Source organism: Equus przewalskii, chromosome 30 (genome assembly GCF_037783145.1).
Source record: "Equus przewalskii isolate Varuska chromosome 30, EquPr2, whole genome shotgun sequence".
Taxonomy (NCBI): domain Eukaryota; kingdom Metazoa; phylum Chordata; class Mammalia; order Perissodactyla; family Equidae; genus Equus; species Equus przewalskii.
Window position 1 is genome coordinate 5924411 of NC_091860.1, and position 18665 is coordinate 5943075.

General features: G+C 45.3%; 1 protein-coding gene across 50 annotated transcripts in view; it reads right to left on the reverse strand.

Moving 5' to 3' along the window:
• Positions 1-18665, reverse strand: part of SVIL (supervillin) — a 224187-nt gene that overhangs the window by 13830 nt on the left and 191692 nt on the right. For all 50 annotated transcript variants that reach the window (XM_070601832.1, XM_070601827.1, XM_070601830.1 and 47 more), the window contains 10 exons: positions 18549-18635; positions 17054-17231; positions 14797-14969; positions 12888-13043; positions 11521-11657; positions 10780-10927; positions 10511-10656; positions 9129-9304; positions 5661-5805; positions 5017-5293 (listed from right to left, as the gene is read on the reverse strand). In XM_070601832.1, coding sequence (XP_070457933.1) covers positions 5017-5293; positions 5661-5805; positions 9129-9304; positions 10511-10656; positions 10780-10927; positions 11521-11657; positions 12888-13043; positions 14797-14969; positions 17054-17231; positions 18549-18635 — 1623 coding nt within the window. The remainder of the gene's footprint in view (positions 1-5016; positions 5294-5660; positions 5806-9128; positions 9305-10510; positions 10657-10779; positions 10928-11520; positions 11658-12887; positions 13044-14796; positions 14970-17053; positions 17232-18548; positions 18636-18665) is intronic.

The following is an 18665-nucleotide window of genomic DNA, read 5'->3' on the forward strand; positions in this document are numbered from 1 at the left end:
CATACCGCAGGAGGAGACAACAGACACCTTTCTCTCTGAGCCTGAGGCCTGATTCTGATCCTGAGCCTCTGAGCTGGAGAAAAGTGATCTGAAGGGCCCTCTGGATACCCTGAGAAAAACACCTGTCATCTTAGAGGAAGGTGGCAGATCACTCTAAGTGTGTGACATTGAAAGACGGTGACCGCCAGAGCAGGACCAACGGCTTGCACAGACACAAACGCGTTTTCCACATGACGCCATTCTTTGGCAAAAGATTAGCTGGTAGAGAAAAGAAATTGAAAACAACAGCTGGGCCAGGTTTAAGCACAAAGGGAAAAATTTAGTCTGTTAAAATCATTCTAGTGAAAAAACACTTTGAAGTTTCCAAGTTCTGTCAGAAATGGAAGAGAGAAATTGCTGACATATCACTTTCATAAAATAATCTGGGATTTAAGCAACATCTGTCGCCAGGGCTGTAGCCAGGATTAAATGCCGATTATCCTTATTGTCCGGCACCTCACAGGCATTCGATAAACATTAGCGGCACACAGAACGTGGGTCTCACTGAAGAGCAGTCACAGAACGTCAACTGGTCGAGTGGGTCTTTTCAGACAGTATTTCAGATCAAAATCGCTTCCTTTAGGAATGTATGTCACTCCAGACTCTTCTCATCCACTCGTTCAACAAATATTTATTGAGCACCTCCAGTGGCCAGGGATTCTTGGGGATGTGGGACGACACTGATGAGCAAGACGGACAACTTCCCTGCTTTCATTCTAATAAACAAATACAGTCACGCGCCACATAATGTTTCAGTCAACGATGGACCGCGTATATGACAGTGGTTCCGTAAGATTAGTCCCACACAGTCTAGGTGTGTAGTAGGCTGCACCGTCTAAGTTTGTGTCAGTCACTCTGTGATGTTCACACAATGACCAGATCACCTAAGGACGCATTTCTCAGAACATATCTCCATCGTTAAGTGATGGATGACTGTAGATGAGCAAGATACTCTCAGATAGCGATAAGTGCTTCGAGAAAGACGGGGGAGTGGGGAGGGCGGATGTGACGTGCGGCAGGATGAGTGTTCATGGGATTGCCTGTTGAGGGAAGGCCTTTCTGCAGAGGTGGGTGAGCAGAGACCTGAATGACCTGGAGACAGTGCCCTCTAGCTGAGTGAGGGTCAGGAGACCAAGCTATTGATTCAAATGCCCGGTGGTCCCAGTAAGAGGTGGTCAACAATGGGTGGATGTAGGTGGCTGTGACACCCATGCACCCTAAAAATCAGGGAGAATAAATGGATTTTCTGGTTCTATATTACCTCAGTTTTTCTCAGCTCCAATCCCATTTACCAAATCACAGTTGTTTTGAGGTTTGAAGGTAAGAAGAAAGTTCATTTATTTTAACTTCTTAAGAGGTCAGGGGCCCTATTTATGTGACTTTTTTGGCCCTTTAGCAAAGTACTCTATGACAGTTTTCATAAATGATTATAATAATCCTTAAAATATTTTGACTAAGCAAAGCCTTCAGTGCCATCTACTGTGGACCTGAAGTGGTCAAGTTTGTGTATTTTTAAGTAGGTAAAGTGAAACAGGAACCATCAATGAATAGACTGAAAATATCCACAATTAATTTGGAAGCCACTCAATTGAAATTCCTGCTAATTTAGATAAGAACAAAGTTTGCGTTTGATGAGCAATCCCATTCTTCAAAGTAGTGAAAATTAGTCATGTCAACTTGATTACTGGGAAAAGACATGCTTAAAATACATCAGAGCAGTTGATACATATCTTGGGATTTGTTAGCACTTAAATAAACTGTGTAAATACATATTCACACTTAAATAACCAATGGTTACCTCCTAACATTCCATAATGGACTTGAGTGTATATATCTAAAATAGAATTGTATTTCTTTAAAAATATTTCACAAAACAGACTTTTCAAGTGATTTTCCTTGCCATTTTCTTCAACATATGCAAATTTAATCCTATGTATACCTTAATTTTAATTATTTATTTTAATTTCAGCAAAGTATAGATGAAACCTTTACTACTAAGAACTTCCGGATGTAACCTTTATAGCCTTGGTCTAATTTAAAGCGTTGATGCATCATGAAATCAAAATCCTTTCCAGAGTAAGACTGTTACCAGTAGTGTGTTTAGGAGTAACAGAAGCCCGAGGCCGAGGAACTGCTCGTGGGCAAGTGGTCTTACAGCAGAACCCCTTTACCGAGCACCTACCATGGGAAGTCCACCTGTGGCATGCTCCGAGCCACCTGACCCAGCGTCACTGGGTACCTAGAGCAGCTTGTTTCCTGACCCTGCAGGGGCATGAGCCACGCCCTGCAGCACCTGAGGTGGTCACTAGGGTAGGACCCCACCGAGGCCCCTAGTCTCCCTTCGCTGGAGCCCCTAGTCCACTTCCCGAGGAGCTAGCTTCTCCGCACCTGTGCAGGCTGGCCAGCATCCACCAAGAGCACCGCTGTACTGTCTCTGCAGCTGCTGACTTCTGTGGACCCTGTCCCAGAAGAGCGGCCCGGGCTGCGAGTTCAGGCCGTTTTCAGGGAACGAGTGATGAGGAGCCGGGCCAGCAGTCCCCGAGGGGCCGGTGCTTCCACGATGACCATGCAGCAATCACAAAAGCCACCAGTTTGGTTATGCTTTCCTGTGCCCCGAGGGACAGCCTGGACTCTGAACGCTCCCTGCTCTAACACAAGCCTCCTCAGCTGGGCCTCCTCAAAGTGTGAACTTTGCTCATGAAGATGCTGCTGGAGCTGGCTGTGAGATTGTGCTTACTGAGAAGGAATTCAGAAAGTATTTGCCTAGGTCAAATAATTATTTCTTAGGGACCTCCAAGTAAATAGTCTATGAAGGCCTCAAATCTTAGATTTACTTTTTAAATGAATTCATTTTTTTTTTTAAGGAAGATTCGACCTGAGCTCACTGCTGCCAATCCTCCTCTTTCTACTGAGGAAAACTGGCCCTGAGTTAACATCTGTGCCCATCTTCCTCCACTTTATATGTGGGACACCTGCCACAGCATGGCGTGCCAAGCGGTGCCATGTCCGCACCTGGGATCCGAACTGGCGAACCCCAGGCCGCTGAAGCGGAACATGCGCATTTAACTGCTGCGCCACCGGGCCAGCTCCTAAATGAATTTATTTGAATATTGTTTTATTCATTTGCTCACTGCCTATTACTTCTTTTTTATAACCAACAGCTAAGGTAAGGAAATGATGAAATTTCAAACCGTAGTGTCCCTGTCCTGTTTTCTAACATGTGCAGCTCCCTTTCTGTATTTTAAGAATGGGAACTATGTATGCCTTCAAAGCTTGCTCCTTCAAGTTCCCACAACTCCAAAGGTGAATAGATTTTTTTCCCTGCACTGAATTCCCTTTTATGGTCTTTACTGCCAACTGGCAACACAGATGATTATTTCAGCTTCCAGACTCTGTGTCAGATCAAGGAGCTTAGATCTACAATAGTGCCTCTTTGGGTAGATCCACTTTATTTCATCTTCAAGTTAAATACAGTAATTATGCTGCTGCTGCCGAGAATGTCAGGGACGATTATTTCCTGTGCTACCACATGAACACGAGCCAGGCACGGTGCTAACATCACACACACCGGCTCACAGATTATACCGTTCTGTGAGCTGGGTATTATAATCTCTATCATCCAGGTGAGAAAACAGCCTCAGACAGGTAAGGAACATTACCCAACTTGCCTCACCGGCATGTAGGGCCAGAGAGAAGATTCAGGGCAAGCTGTACCGCCCCTGGGCCTGTGGCCTGTGGCCTTTCCTCCAGGGGACGTGGCCTCCTTAGGAAGGGAAAGGGGCTTTAAGTGTCCAGCTCTGCTCTCTCCTAGCTGTGTGACTCAGGCGGGTTACTTAATCTTGGTGTTCTGTTTCTTGTCTGAGAAATGAGGATAATGATGGAACATATCCCATGGGGCCTCTGCGAGGCACCAACTAGGGCAGGCGACCGAGCCCCCAGCATGTGCCCTGGGGGCCGGGGGCCTCTAGGCCTGCAGCCTGGCTCCAGGCACAGTGCAGCCCTGCGCAGCCCTCCTGCCCTGCCCAGCGATGCGCGTCCACTGGCAGCCCAGGTCTCTGGTTGCTGGGCTCTTCCCACCGAGGGCAGATCCAGCCTCAGAGAACAGAGCGCTCCACCTTCAGCTTGAAGTAGCCCCTCTCCTGGAAGTGCCCTACTGTCATTTACGCTGTACGCTTCCTGAAGGCAGGGTCCGAAATACTTCCTCGGTCCCTAAAAAATGTGTCTTACGCGCAGGGTAGGTGCTCAGTAAATGTGGTCTGTTGATTAATAGACTTATTTTGGATAAATCAGGAAAGAAATGAAATGGTTCCAAGTCCAATGACTTCCTGGTGAGGAAAAGGGCTTCTCTCTCCAGGGCTCCCTCACGCTCCTCCCTCACTGCCTCTGGTGCAAAGCACGCAGTTGAGGGTTTCGCTATAAAGGGTATTTCACTGACGAAACCATGAGGAGCTGTGACTGCGGATTTACTCTACCAGATCCACAAAGCACTGTTAGTGCTCTCAGCCACAGAGCAAATAGCGTCGTTCGTTTCTCATAAATCTTGTGTGCGTGTGTTTTCCACGCCATTTGGTTTCCGTTCTGCATCATCCAGAGATGCTTTACTTAGTGACTTTAATTGAAGCAGCACACGGCCACATGGTAAATATCATTTGGAGGCAAATCATCTCTTTCCTAGAAAGCCTCTGGGGACAGGGCAGCGGAGGGAGTGAGGGCAGCAGAGAAGCCTGTACATGCAAGATTCATTTCTATGAGGAAGCGTCACAGACGTTAGCAATGCCAGGTTGCTAGGAATTCGTCTCTAAGGTTTATTAAGTGGTTCTCAAAGTGAATGGCTAGATTGGCGCACTGCACCCATGCAGCCGAGGGGCAGGCGCACGCGCACAGGGCACCCTGCTCTAGCCGCACAGTGACTGATGCTCAGCCGCAGAGCTGGGGCTGAGCCTGTCTCAGTTCGAAGAAAAGGCAATGCTCACTCACCTGCGGTGCTCACCATGTACTTCCACTTGACCACGTAGGCATCCCCCTCATGGAACTGCCCGATGCTCTGCTTGGGGAGCCTGCTATAGTCGAACTCGAGGATATGCCAGACGTCCACAGAGACACTGGCAATCTCAAACTGCCTCCTGTCGTCGCCTTCCACCAGGCCGTAGCCACGGCCGACATTCACCCCATCCAGCACGGTGCCGGCTGTCGTCTGGGGCACGGGCACCATCCGGGTCACGTCGTATGGCTTGACGTCCACCCTAGGATCTTCCTGCAAGAGGAACGTAAAAATGTTTGTTCACTTGCCTCTTTGTCTACCGCCGTTTCTTGTCACACTCAACGCCGTTTCACTGTTAAGAAGACAGCGTGAAAGCGCAGCTTCCACACTCTGTCTCAGAGTGTCTAACTGCATTTGGGGAAAGATTCGGGAGGCCTGAACACCATCCCACAATAGTGGACAGGATGTGCAAAAACCTGGAGGCACACACAGGGCCATCTTCCCCTCCTGGAGGTAGAATATGCCTGGAAACCGGTTTGCTGTTCTACTGGTAAACCCGGGGAAGGCTTTTAGCTTCAAGGCCGCTTTTGTTGGGACCCAAACCAAGCCCTGAGGTCTGAGGCTTGATAACCTGGAGTACCTTCTGCTGGGCGAGCTCGCTGGCCTGCTTCTCATTAGGTCTCTTCAGTTCGGTCCAATCGAGAAATTTCTCTTTGAACAAAATCGTCTCATTGTGTTCTGTGAGTCTCCCAAATATTGCCCAATCAGGCCGCCCCTGTCCTTTTCTGCAGGGGGTGAGGGGCGTAGATGGGAAAAGAAGCAAGATTAAGCCATGCTAAAACAAAGGGAAAGAATCCAAAACAAACATGTGGCTATTGAAAACAACTCGGAATACATAAGTGGAATCTAGAAGGAATAATTTATCTTCACTTATTGTACCAAATAAGTGACATTTTATTATTTTAGCACAAAGCCTTGCAAGGCTTTGTGTCCACAGAATTGATATGCCTGAAGGCAATGTGAACCAGCGCTGCACTTTTCTTGCCTTCTAGCAAATTCTTGTATTTGGGATCCCTGGGGGCAGTGCACTAGGCTGCAGCTCAGCAGGAGCCATGTGCATGCCTTCCTTGCCTACTACATGCTGCCCAGGCACCTGCAGGAGCTTACCAAGTTCCCATCAAGTTAACGAGAAGAAGGGAGGAAGATGGAGCTCACTCTGAATTCTCTATATTTTAAGTCATGTTACAATGAAGCTCTCCAGTATCCACGAACAGGGAGGGTTCTCCTGTTACTAAAATGAACCTACTTTCATATATCATGGAGTGAATTTTTACAAGTTTATTTCTAGGCCGCTGGACAGGACGGCAGGCAGGGACAGCACGATGACCCAGAAAGAGAAGAGCACAGCCCCGCCTGGAGGTCCGCAACTGTCTCAGGATCTCAGAACTGGAAACTGTGCTTGGAACACAGATAAGTGAGAAGTAGGTGGGGCTGAGAAAACATGCTGTCGAGGGTCCAGCCCTGAGGATTACGTGCAGGTGTTTCTCATCCTTCCAAATCAACCTCTGGCTGTGAGTTAGGACAGGGATGCACAGATCCCATCAGCCCGACAAGCAGGGCTTGTTTGGCCTTGCTGTGACTCCTGCTTCATCACCCCCTGGTTGGTCAAGACCACACTTCCCAACATCACGGCTAAGGCACATCAGAGATGCTGCCTGTTTCAAAGGAGCCTGAAAGGATACAGCACAGGATACAAATACTTCCACCTCTACTCTCATGGGACTTCAGGAACAAACTATCAGCAACTATGGAGAATTCAGGATGACCTTGAAAGGCTGAGGTCTTTATCAGAAAATACCTGAATGACTGTCTTTTACACAAATTCTCTGCAGACTTGCTAAGAGGCCTACAGAGAGAGCACCTGGTCTCAGCTTTAGGAATGTCTCCTTTACGCTGTGAAGCTGAGCGAGCAGAGGGCAGCAGGTTGCAGCGCAAGGGCATGAAACTGGGAGCAGGAGCCGGCACGCTTCTCCCTCCTCACTGACTTCCGTGTCTGAACTCGGCCAAGTCACGACACTCAGCGGTGTCAGCCTCCTCACCTCTTAAGATGGCTGGGTGCTTAATCTTGACTGCCCTTTAAAATACCTAGGGAGCTTTCAGGACACATGGATACATGAGCCCCACGCCATACAAATTGAAAACACATCTTTGGGGCTGGGCTTGGCACACGTGTTTTAGTTTTTAAAGTTCCTCAGGTGATTCTGATCTGGGAGATGTTGATTGAAAACCAGTGGGTTAGGTGCTTACTCACCCACTTTCAGATCCGTGATTATGTCACTACTAAATACACATTGTCCATTGTGTAGATTTTATGCTTCAAGGTTTTTTCTTTTACTATACCAAGTAAAATATTCTTTTTAGTCTTGGCTTCCCTCCTTACAACACTAGTTGTTACAGCAGTAATTTTATGTTAAATGTGCATTTGTTTAAAAAGGATTTGGGACCCAGCCCTGATGCCCTAGTGGTTAAACTTCAGCATCCTCTGCTTCGGTGGCCTGGGTTTGATTCCCGGGCACGGAACCACACCACTCGTCTGTCAGTTGCCATGCTGTGGCAGTGGCTCACATAGAGGAACTAGAAGGACTTACAACTAGAATATACAACTATGTACTGGGGCTTTGGGGAGGAAAAAAAGAGGAAGATTACCAACAGATGTTAGTTCAGGGTGAATCTTTCCCAGCAAAAAAAAAAAAAAAAGAGGGTTTGAAAACTTTTCACCTACATTGATATAACTTTTAATTGTTTATACAATGAGAATTAACAAAATTGATAATTCAATTTTAAAACAGGAAACTAAGTAGGAAAGTTAAAATCTGTATACATGTTCAATGGAAAACATTTAAATGCACTTGCATGACACGCAATAGGCTATGCTATTTGGTGGCACATTGATTCCTAATGTATTACAGGGCACACATAATTTAAAAGCACTTCTTTTCTTTTCTGGTAGTCAAAAAAACAAGATCCTTTGCATGTTAGAATTCTTTTTCTCATGATCATATTTCTTTTTTGTAAGATTTTTTTTCCCTTTTTCTCCCCAAAGCACCCCTGGTACATAGTTGTATATTTTAGTTGTGGGTCCTTCTAGTTGTGGCATGTGGGATGCCGCCCCAGCATGGCTTGACAGGCGGTGCCATGTCCATGCCCAGGATCTGAACTGGCGAAACCCTGGGCTGCCAAAGTGGAGTGTGCAAACTTAACCACTCAGCCACGGGGCTGGCCCCATGATCATATTTCTTAAAGTTTGTGCATATTTTGCTGGTTTGCCAAAATTACTTTTAAAAGTCCAATACAGTTAGGAAATACTAAAATTACAATCATTATTTCAATACCATATCCTCCCTCCCTCTCCCCCCAGAAAAGGCATAAACACGGGGCTGGCCCCGTGGCTGAGTGGTTAAGTTTGCGCGCTCCGCTGCAGGCGGCCCAGTGTTTCGTCGGTTCGAATCCTGGGCGCGGACATGGCACTGCTCGTCAGACCACGCTGAGGCAGCGTCCCACATGCCACAACTAGAGGAACCCACAACGAAGAATACACAACTATGTACCGGGGGGCTTTGGGGAGAAAAAGGAAAAAATAAAATCTTAAAAAAAAAAAAAAAAAAAGAAAAGGCATAAACATCATCTACTGCCAAATAAATGGTAAATCCTGGAATCCACAGACTGCTGGGAAGGCGTGAAATTGGAAGGAAATGGGTAGCTTTTGCACCTTCAGACCACTGGCTGAATTCCAGACCCTGGGAAGCTTTTCAGATCAGCATGTAGTTTGTTTAAACAATTGCTATTCATCTGCCACAAAAGCACCTGCGAAGCTGCAGGTGGGAACAATTTATTCACTTTAAGAAATGAAATGTAACACAAACGTCTTCCAGAAGACTATGACATCCATATTTCGGTATTGAGTAAAGGCTAAAGAAACGTTCCTTTTGTGAATATTCATGGTGCTGCATGCAATCACTTATGAAAACGAAAACCTATGGAGAGTGATACATGACTGTGGTAAGAAGCTGCCTGCTCCACAACGCCCATCAACGGGCCACAGGAGTACCTGGGAATAAGAGGGTTGCATTCTCCAGGATCCAGCGGGTTGATGTCACAATTCTCATAGTCGAAGGTTCCATTCCATAAGTGCTTTGCCAGCTGAAATGCTATTTTCCGTTGTGCCAATGTGACTTCTTTTCCATGCCACACGTACACTTCACTCCCAAAATCAAACACAAGTACCTGGAAAATGGCGCAGAAGAATTGGTTAATTTCAAGGACATGCTCCAGTTGAACCAGGGTCTCCACTGACAGTGAGTCAAACAGGTGATAATACAAATCCTAATGGAGCAGTCAGACTAGACACAAAAGGGTCACAGCATCAGACCAGCTGGCAGTGCCAAGCCAGCTTCTGCCCCTTGGGTGTGACTTCCATCTTGCTGTCCTAAACACCCAAGTTAATAACGTTCCCTCCTCTGAACTGTCAAATCGCCTAAAATCCCTGATTTGTAACAGTGATTTAAGTACGTCTTTCTATCTTCCTTTCTTCTTCCCTCTCTCCCTCCTTTGTTCCTTCAGTCACGTAGCACATATAGGCCACTTCATACATGCCAGGCACTGAGGACCCTGTGATGTCATCTCTCCTTCTACAATTCCAAGATCCTCAAGGACAGAGGCCATACCATACTTACACTGACAGTTGGGTTAACTAAGTGTTTGATGAATGAATACATGACTGTAATGCTATTTCCTATTTCCATGCCTGTGAATGGTCTCCTCTTTCTTCCTAGAATAATTTCTTCCTTCATTTCCAGCAATCCAAATTCTACTTAATTCCAAACTTGACTCAATTTCACCTTCTCTTTAAAATCATTCCTGATTATTTCCTTTTCTGTGACATTTTCTCCCATTTAAATACCATACAGATCACACAATTAATCTAGCTTTGGATTACATTTTTCTAATATTCTTCTACCCAATGGACTTTAAGGTTCTTTTGTGTCTTCCACTTTTTTCTTCACGCTTAGAATACTTCATGGTACTGGAAATATATATTGTAATAAATATTTACTGGTGTGAGAGAAAAAATGCAGTGCATTACTTGGCAAACCCATTCATTATATATACAGGCACCTATTATTCCTGAAACTTATGCACTGAAAAAATTTACTGTCTATACAAAAATCAAGAGATAGGGCTAAGTAATATTTACATTTTGCCTAAAACAGAAAAGCCTTTAGAAACAGAAACGCCTCCTCTGAACAATATTCTGAATTCTATATTAGTGTTTAAGATGGCCATAATGGTTTGGAATCACAAATGAATATCCTTTAAAAAGATGTCAGTGTTCTACAGTGGGTACGAATACTGGCTCATGTGTACTGGGCACTCGCTACCTATTTTATTGGGCAGCTCTGTGCAAAGCGCTTTCTTGTGGAAGTCACTGACCTCTTTTGATTGCAGAAGGGAGCATTTGGGAATCTTCCCCCAGTAGTCGTCATCAGGCACAAGTTTGTCCTCCATCAGACGGTAAATACAGTTGGTTTCTATGATGGCTGTTTCATATAGTTCATCTTCTTTTGGGTCTCCAGCAGCTTTTGGATGAGAAGAACAAGAGGGTATTACATTTACACTGAAAAGTGGCTGGTCTAGAAGAATGAAATAGGAGAGAAGGATATTCAAGTCTTGTCATTCCCTGAAATACAGTAAACTCTTACATTGGTAACTGGTTTGGCCACCCAGAAGCTTCCAGAAGTCTTTGGCTGCATGTGTGTGTGTATTAATGCCTTCTTCGATAGTCTGGATGTAAGTAGCTCTGCAACCAAGTTCCCTCTTCGTCTGAATTAAGGTCGCAAGTTCGGAGGCCTGCAAAAAGGGAGGCACAGTTACCCGGGCAGATGAGCCCAGGGCGAGGTGGGGGGGCCCATGCTGGAATCGAGAAGAGAAATGGTGTGTCTGCAGGAAAACCTGGTGACCCCAGGGCCAGAGGCACTGGTTGTTGGGTATTTTCAACAAAATCAAAAAAATGTAACTAAAAGACCAGGGCTATCAGTTCTTCAGAGTGATAGTTCTCAATCTTCAAATTCAACAGATCACTCGTGAAGCTTTTAAAAAATACCCATTCTCTGGGCTTTTCTCCATGAGCGTCTCATTCAGTAGGTGTGTAGCAAAATTTCATAGGTAACTGGACACACAGCTGTGGAGGGACATGTCAAGAGTAAGAATAAACCTAGAACTGAAGAACTCCAGGTGTAGGTTTCAATCCTTCTAAAACATCCCACTTAAGCATTGAATGGAAGTCTGAGAGACATTCAAGATAATAAATACTGCCGATTCCCTCTTGCTTGAATGAAACATTGGGTGTTTGAGCTTTCTCATGATCTGGAAACTGGCAGAACATTCTATTGGTATATAAAGGAAATGCTTAACAGAACTACTTTTATTTTTCAGATACCAACCTTCGCCTTTTCTATGACGTTGGCAAACTCTCCCACCCACAGGAAGCAGTAGTGGGGAGAGACCAGGAGGAAGCAGTCCCCGCTGGTGAGTGATGAGGCTCGAGGTTCCACCAGCCTCGTCTGCACGTGTCTTCTTCCTGAACACGAGGCCAAGAGTCACCATCTTCCCGGAAAGGAGGACTCTCCTAGTCACCGAAGGACCAGGAAGCACCCCCATCTGAAAGCATCCCCGCTACAGACTCTTCCAGTTTTAGTGAGTCTCGTCTACTCATACTAGTGCCCATGACCCGGAGTGGCGGAGGGGGATGGATAATGACAGCATTAGAGATTCTTTTCCCTTGTTAGTGCTTTCCCAAATGTCGCCATGTTTCTTGGGACAACTATCAGCATCCTTTTACAGCATGTGTATGGATTAATTAAGATGCCCATCTCCTACATTTAAAAACCTCTGCCGGCCAGGCCACAGGGGAGGGCGTGCTTTCAGACAGCATCTGCTTCCTCGGGAGTTTTCACTCTGAACCCTAGGGGAGTCTGGAGGGGAATCAGCTTCAAAGGAAGCAGTGGCTTGTGCTGCTTGCAACACCTTCTCCTAAACGATTGTTGGTTTAGATCTTCCCACGATCACACTGGCAGTGTCGTCTCTGGGTTAGAACATGGCACTAGAGCTTGGTTATTTGCACCCATCACAGTCATTTAAATGCACTAAAAAGGACAGTGGTTATGCTGAAACACACTGGAAACCCCTGAGACGTGGAGCGCATTTCGGCGTCCGTCTCCTCATGATTAACCTATGGCAGCTGCCATTGGGTGGCAGCAAAGTCACCGTCCTCCAGCTCTGGTGGTTGGCTAAGTCTCCCTTGCTGTTGACAGGAAGGGTGTTGGAAGGGACTCAGGTCCCCTTCATTTGCCTCTGCTGTCCCCGGATTCCTTCTCTAAGAACGTGCACCTCTCACTCTGGCCTGCACTGACGCTTGCTCACCTCCGTGAGTAGGACGGAATGGCGAGAACCACCATGACGACTTAGGGGGTGTCTGGTAACTGCATGGCAGCATTGTGGCGGGGTCACGGGGCAAGAAGCTGAGCTTCTGGAATGGGAGACGTGGGTTCAAATGCAGCTCTGCCACTCAAGAGCTGCTGTGACCTCAGGCACACCACTAACCTCTCTGTGCCTCGGGGGCATCATATTTCCTGTCTTAGGCGATTCTGTGAAGCTTCTGTGAGAGGAGGTAACACCACTCCTGACACACAGAAGGTTCTCTTAAAGCAAGCGTTCTCGTTCCTTTACAGGCAAGTAAGGGGCGGTCAGGCCTCCTGATGTTACCAACCCTCTGGTCACCGTGTAAGTCCTGCCTGCTGCTCTCAAATACCTTTAACCTGGAGCAACATAAGCTTCTTGTAGGGCACCGCGCTGTTGTTGGAATTCTGTTCCGTCAGGTTGACGCTCCGCAGGCTGACGCTGCTGAAGTTTTCTTTACTGGCTAAACCTGCCAGGGTGACTTCTGAGAAGTTGGAGTTGGAGGACACTGGGCGGGTTGAATAAGGAAATACAATGAGGGGACATAAGATGTTCAAGTGAAATGACAACGTTTACAACCGGAGGTTATTCATAATCGACTCACTGCCTTATTCTAACAAAGTTAATCGCCAGGGGAGGACATGCTCCAGTTTGATTAACTGTTCAGTTCAATGCGTAACCACTGTGTTAGGAAATAACACAGGATTCAAAGTATAAATGGCTTGTTGACACGTACCACACCTCATCATGCACAGAGACAAGAACTGAGTGACAACGCGGACCAGCAACTTTAGTATAAAATCTGGAGCTGGACTCACTTATTGCAGTTCCACCGAAAGGTATTATAATTCCTAACAACGATTAGATGTTGAAAATGCATTCCCAAGGAAGACTGTTAGATATTCCTCAGAGTCTCTATATGTAGAAAGCAGGCACTCTGGAAGGGATGGTGCAGTTCTAAACTTTTTCAAATCCTTTGCTCTCAGACTTAGGATTGTAAGAAGATGCTGGGCTTTCAGTGCGGACCAACAAACGTATATGCATCAGTCATCACAAAGGCATCCCTGAGTCCCTGGACAGTGGAGGAAAAGCTAAAGGACATAAAATTTGTGCCAATAAACCCTTATTTCTCCAACTTATTGTTTAAGAAAATGTAACACTGGAGAGAAATTCAGAAAATTATTTTGCTGGGATAAGCTTCTAACATTGAAGAAATGTAACACGACTTGATGTTATTGACGATGCATACAGCATAGCAATTTTGAAATACACTTTCTTGGTAAACCCGCAGGAAACAGAAGCTCTCCATGGTAACAGGCACATTCCTTTGTATCCATCAAAAGATACTGGGTTAACCCAGAATCTCCTTCTCCCCAGAAACTCAGCCTGACATCTGGAATCACAATGTTTAACCCCTACAACATCACTGTGAAATTGACCGATGCCTCAACCTCTTGGCCAGTTATAATGGAAAGACCCAAATACTTCATCTAAATACCATATTTCCAAGAAAAGCTTTAGGAAGTAGGTTTATGAATGCTATAGGAAATAAAAATTATAGCAAGAATATCAAAATCACAAGATTATGCATGCCATTATCTCCACCAAGAAAACCACTGTTTCAGAACTATGGAACTCCATATAATTGCACAGATAAAAGCAGAGTGGCTGAGCCTGCAGTAGGACAGAGCGCCTGAGCCTGCCTCTTCTCTTTCCATTTACTGCCTCATCCCAGCTCCCTGCATTCCCCCCACCCACATCCCAACTGCAAGGAGACTGAGGGTCCTGTCAAAAACAATCTGAAAAGCACTGGGTTATGCATTAATTAATAATATAAAAGTCTAGGACCAGGCAAAGCAGTGATTTGAGACATTTTCCCATAAGAGATCAAACGATTTGCTCTTGAATAAGATTTAAGTGGAGAATTACTACGTTTGGGCTCTATCGAGACCAAAATGGATTGAATTACAAAGCCCAGAAACATCCTTTTCCTCCAGCCTCTTGCAAGAAAACTCAGCAAAACAGGATAATTTGAATTAACGAAGTGAACAGATGTTCCAGGCTGTGAGATTTTCTTTGAAAAGCCTTCAAATTCCAGGCAGGTTTTCTGCAGGTGTGCATGTGCAAACTTACTCATTTTTGTCTAATGAGTGTCTTTTGAGCACCATTACTGGCCTTTGCAAGGCAGAAAAAGGAGACGATTAAAATCGCCTGAACACCAGATCCCAGCACAGAAGTAGGTGGGAGTTCCAAACACTCACTCTTTTCTACTTTCATCCGCTTCGACTCCATGAAGGCCACGTTCAATCTCTGCTCAGTGTATTCCTGCAGGAGGTCTTCTCTGGCTGCCAGCATTTTCAGGGGGTTTTTGGAAGCCTGAACCCGGCGCTTGGGCCTAACTGCACGCTTGTGCTCGGCCACAGAAGACGTCAGCCTGAGGAGCAAAGCAGAGCTGTGGCCTTGGTCTGCCGTATCAGCCACTCCAGGTTTATTTGTGGGTCTCTGACCTGAAGCAAGGGGCTCCACAATTTTATTTCTTGATTTCATTATAAATCCTTCAACTCCTCCTCCTACCCCCCACTCCCCTGGCATGGAGTCATAAAATCTTGGAAGGGAAATTCGAGATCCCAGCCAATCCCGGAACCCCCCACTCACACCCCTGTGGTCTCTGCCTGAGCGCTAGTGCCTATCTGGGCAGCTCCTTCCACTACCAGGGAGCTCTGACGGGAAGGCAGCGCTCCGCTATCCTCATCACACCCATGCCTGCGTCCTGATTGTCCCTTTGGAGTCCTACACGTGTCTGATTCTTCTGTCACTGGCAAGCCCTTCAAGAATTTACAGCCAGGCCTGAGTCTCAATTAATTGTCCTTCCTCCAGACTAAACTTTCTCTTTACACGACAGTTTTTCGGTTCCCTCACCAATCCCCCCATACCTAGCCTCCTCTCAACCCATTACCGTCCTCTGAAAAATAACCACTATTTTGAAAAGTATATTGCACTAAAATCGGCAAACAAAACCAACTAGGGCCGCCACACACATAACTCTCTGGGGCAGAAGCCTAGACCTGGGAGGTGGGCGGAACCAGGCACACGATTTCCTAACATATTCTCACCGCTGCTCTGAGCCTCCAGCTGCATAGGTCTCCACGCTGTGCCTGGAAGTCTTCTTTATACATAATGTTATCCTGTGTGTGTGTGTGTGTATGTAAACATACATACATAATATTTATATATAACAATTTAAACAATGACATTTGGGTTTGATTGAGACATGGTTAAATAACCATGAATGCAAATACCCAAAATATTAAAGGCAAATTGTTCATTTTTTTAAGGTAGCAAATTGAAAAACATTGAACAAATTGAAATACGGAAAAACTGTATCAGGAGTGGCTTAAGAAAAAAGTCTATGATGACTACACACTTTTGGAAGAGAATGTCACTCTGACAAATTCGTAGGAAATAGATAAATGTGGTTGATAGCTGTGGGTTTGGCCTGCCCCAGCATGCTCTCCCCTGCCTGTGATAAGAGCACCCGACTCTCCTTTGGGGGAACTACCTCACTCCACTCCCCGCCCCCCAGTCTGGCTCTGGAGGGGATCCAGAGACCAGCTGTGGCCAATCAGCATCTTCCATCCCGTTGGCCACAATGACTGTATTAGGGAAAGACTCAGACTCAAGAAAATCAAGCCTGGACGTTCCTCTGGAATTACTGGGAAGAGAAGCTGCCCTGGCGGGTGTGGCTATCTTCCACCACATGGTTACAGCCTGACTGAGGGCGAGCCAGCCCAAAGGAAAACAGCTGAGAGAGACCTCATTCCAATGAGCCTCTGGACCCTGAGTTACACCTGCACTTTTCAATGAGTGACCCTACAGCTACACAGAAATCACCTACACCTTTCTTTTGCTGACGTCAGTTTGACCTGGATTTGTTTCTGGCACTTGCAACTGAAGGAATCCTAATACCATAATCACTTTTCTTTAGTTTAGTTTAGGCATGTTCTTGTGTGAAGAGAGACCCTTGGGCATCACTGAGAAAACCTTCAGAGCTACTGATTTTCTAAATTATTCTAAGTTAAGTAACATCCTTGATTGACTTTCTAGTTAGTTGTGTTAATTTGAGCCCATGTGACCCAAATATTTTTCAAAGTTATGGCTAAGAATTCAATGTCAAATGAAAGACAGACATAGAAATCTCTGCTAAATGATGTTAATCTAAAAATCTGCAAAACAATATTTGAGTTACGTGAAAAATCCAGCAATATTATTTTTAGGAACAGGGCAAACATCTGGGGCACACGCTGTGTATGCAGACTTTCTGCCTGAATGCACATCTGTTCTGGAGTGCTCGCGTTTCGTCTACACATCTGGCCCTAGAGAATAACAATTTGGCTGTAGCGAAGTTCTGTCACATCGGGACTTCACACAGCGAGAGAAGGTCCTCGTGCGAGTACTGTGTGGAGGCCCGTGAAGGAATCCGTTCTCGGGGTATGAAAGATGCAAACTCAAGTAACTCACTTGGGGGCATAAGGATCGAAAATAACATCGAAGTCCTCGTCCAGCTCCACCGGGCTTCTCGGTACGGTATAGTCCACACTGCGGTAAAATTTGGCAAAGGTTTCGTCATCGTCCAGCTTCATCACCTCTTTCACAGACTTGCCAGTGACAGTGAGTACAGTTTCCTGCATCCCACCGACTATCAACAAACAAGCAAATAGACAACATAAGATTTGTGTAAAAATATTACTCCAACTACCCATCAAAATATCTTAAAAATTATTTCTCCTCTAAGTTCCAAGAGTGGAGAAAACATAACGGTGATGTCCAGGGTCCTGTGGCTGCTTCCTGGGCCTCACTTGACCTCTGATGAAAGGACTTCCTGTCCGAACAAGGCTTGTACCTGGAAGTGGTAGGAGGGCCGGAAGCTGGCCTGGCTGCACCCAAGCCCGCTGAGCATTTCTGAACTTGTTCCTTTTGCTACTGGAGGCAGAAGTAGCCTCAGCCTCATTCTAGAGCAGAGGTTGGCAAAACTTTTTCTGCAAAGGGCCACGTAGTAAGTATTTTAGGCCTTGTATGGGAGGCTATATGGCCTGTGTTGCGACTACTCAGGTCTGCTGCTGTAGTGCAGAAGCGACTACTGACAATACGTTAACAAATGCACATGACTGTGTTCCAATAAAACTTTATTTGCAAAAACCAGTGGCGAGCTAGATTCATTTGTTGACTTCTGTGCTAGATTACGATTACATATATGTAATAAACTTTGAATTGTTTAGGCAACATTCCTTGCCTTGCCAGTTTAGTTACTATATTACATTTTTATATTTCTGGTTTAAAGGCATTGTTCGTATTATTTTCAACCAGTTAGGGGTCACTGTCAATAGTGGGGACTCCCAATGCTTAATATTTGATAAGTTTCAAGTGGAATTTTTATTAAGAGATGAGGTTATTTCTACATTTTATTCTTTTATATACTTCATTGACTTTTGTATTGAAGTATTTATTTCCACATTTATTTTCCAGAATTTTCTTTTAGAAATCATTTGTAATTATAAGATATAATATCAGCTGCTACCTTACTGGAAATTGACATACGCAATTGAAAGTTCATCAGGGCCAAGATCATGTTGATTTTGTATAATAATCTGCTTTCAGGGTTAAAAGCAAAATTACCAAGTTCATGATCCTGGGTTTAGATTTGGGAACAAATGTTATTGGGGCTCCCCAATTTAGTACATTACCAAGTGAATAAGAGCTTAGTAATCTAATCAGTCTTGACCAGTAACTTCATTTTTCAAAAAGAGAACAACAAGGATAATGCTTACCGTATGAATCAGTGAAGTCAAATTAAAAGAAGACAAATTAGCTGAGGAGAAAAAGCAATAACGCTCAGGATTTAGAGATTTTGAGAGAGGAGGTTCTTTTTAGGTTTCCTTAGCTACTCAATGAAATACGAATCACAGTGTGCTATAAGCATATCATCCAAAGCTGCCCTCTGGCTTCTGGTCTGTACCTTTGTTATTCAGCCTTCTCAGAAAGGTTTCCAGCCGGTCCAACTTCAGGTCCGACTCCAACTGCATGTCTGGCCTGGCTTCGATATCTAGGCAAGTAGAGACCAGTGAGACAGTGC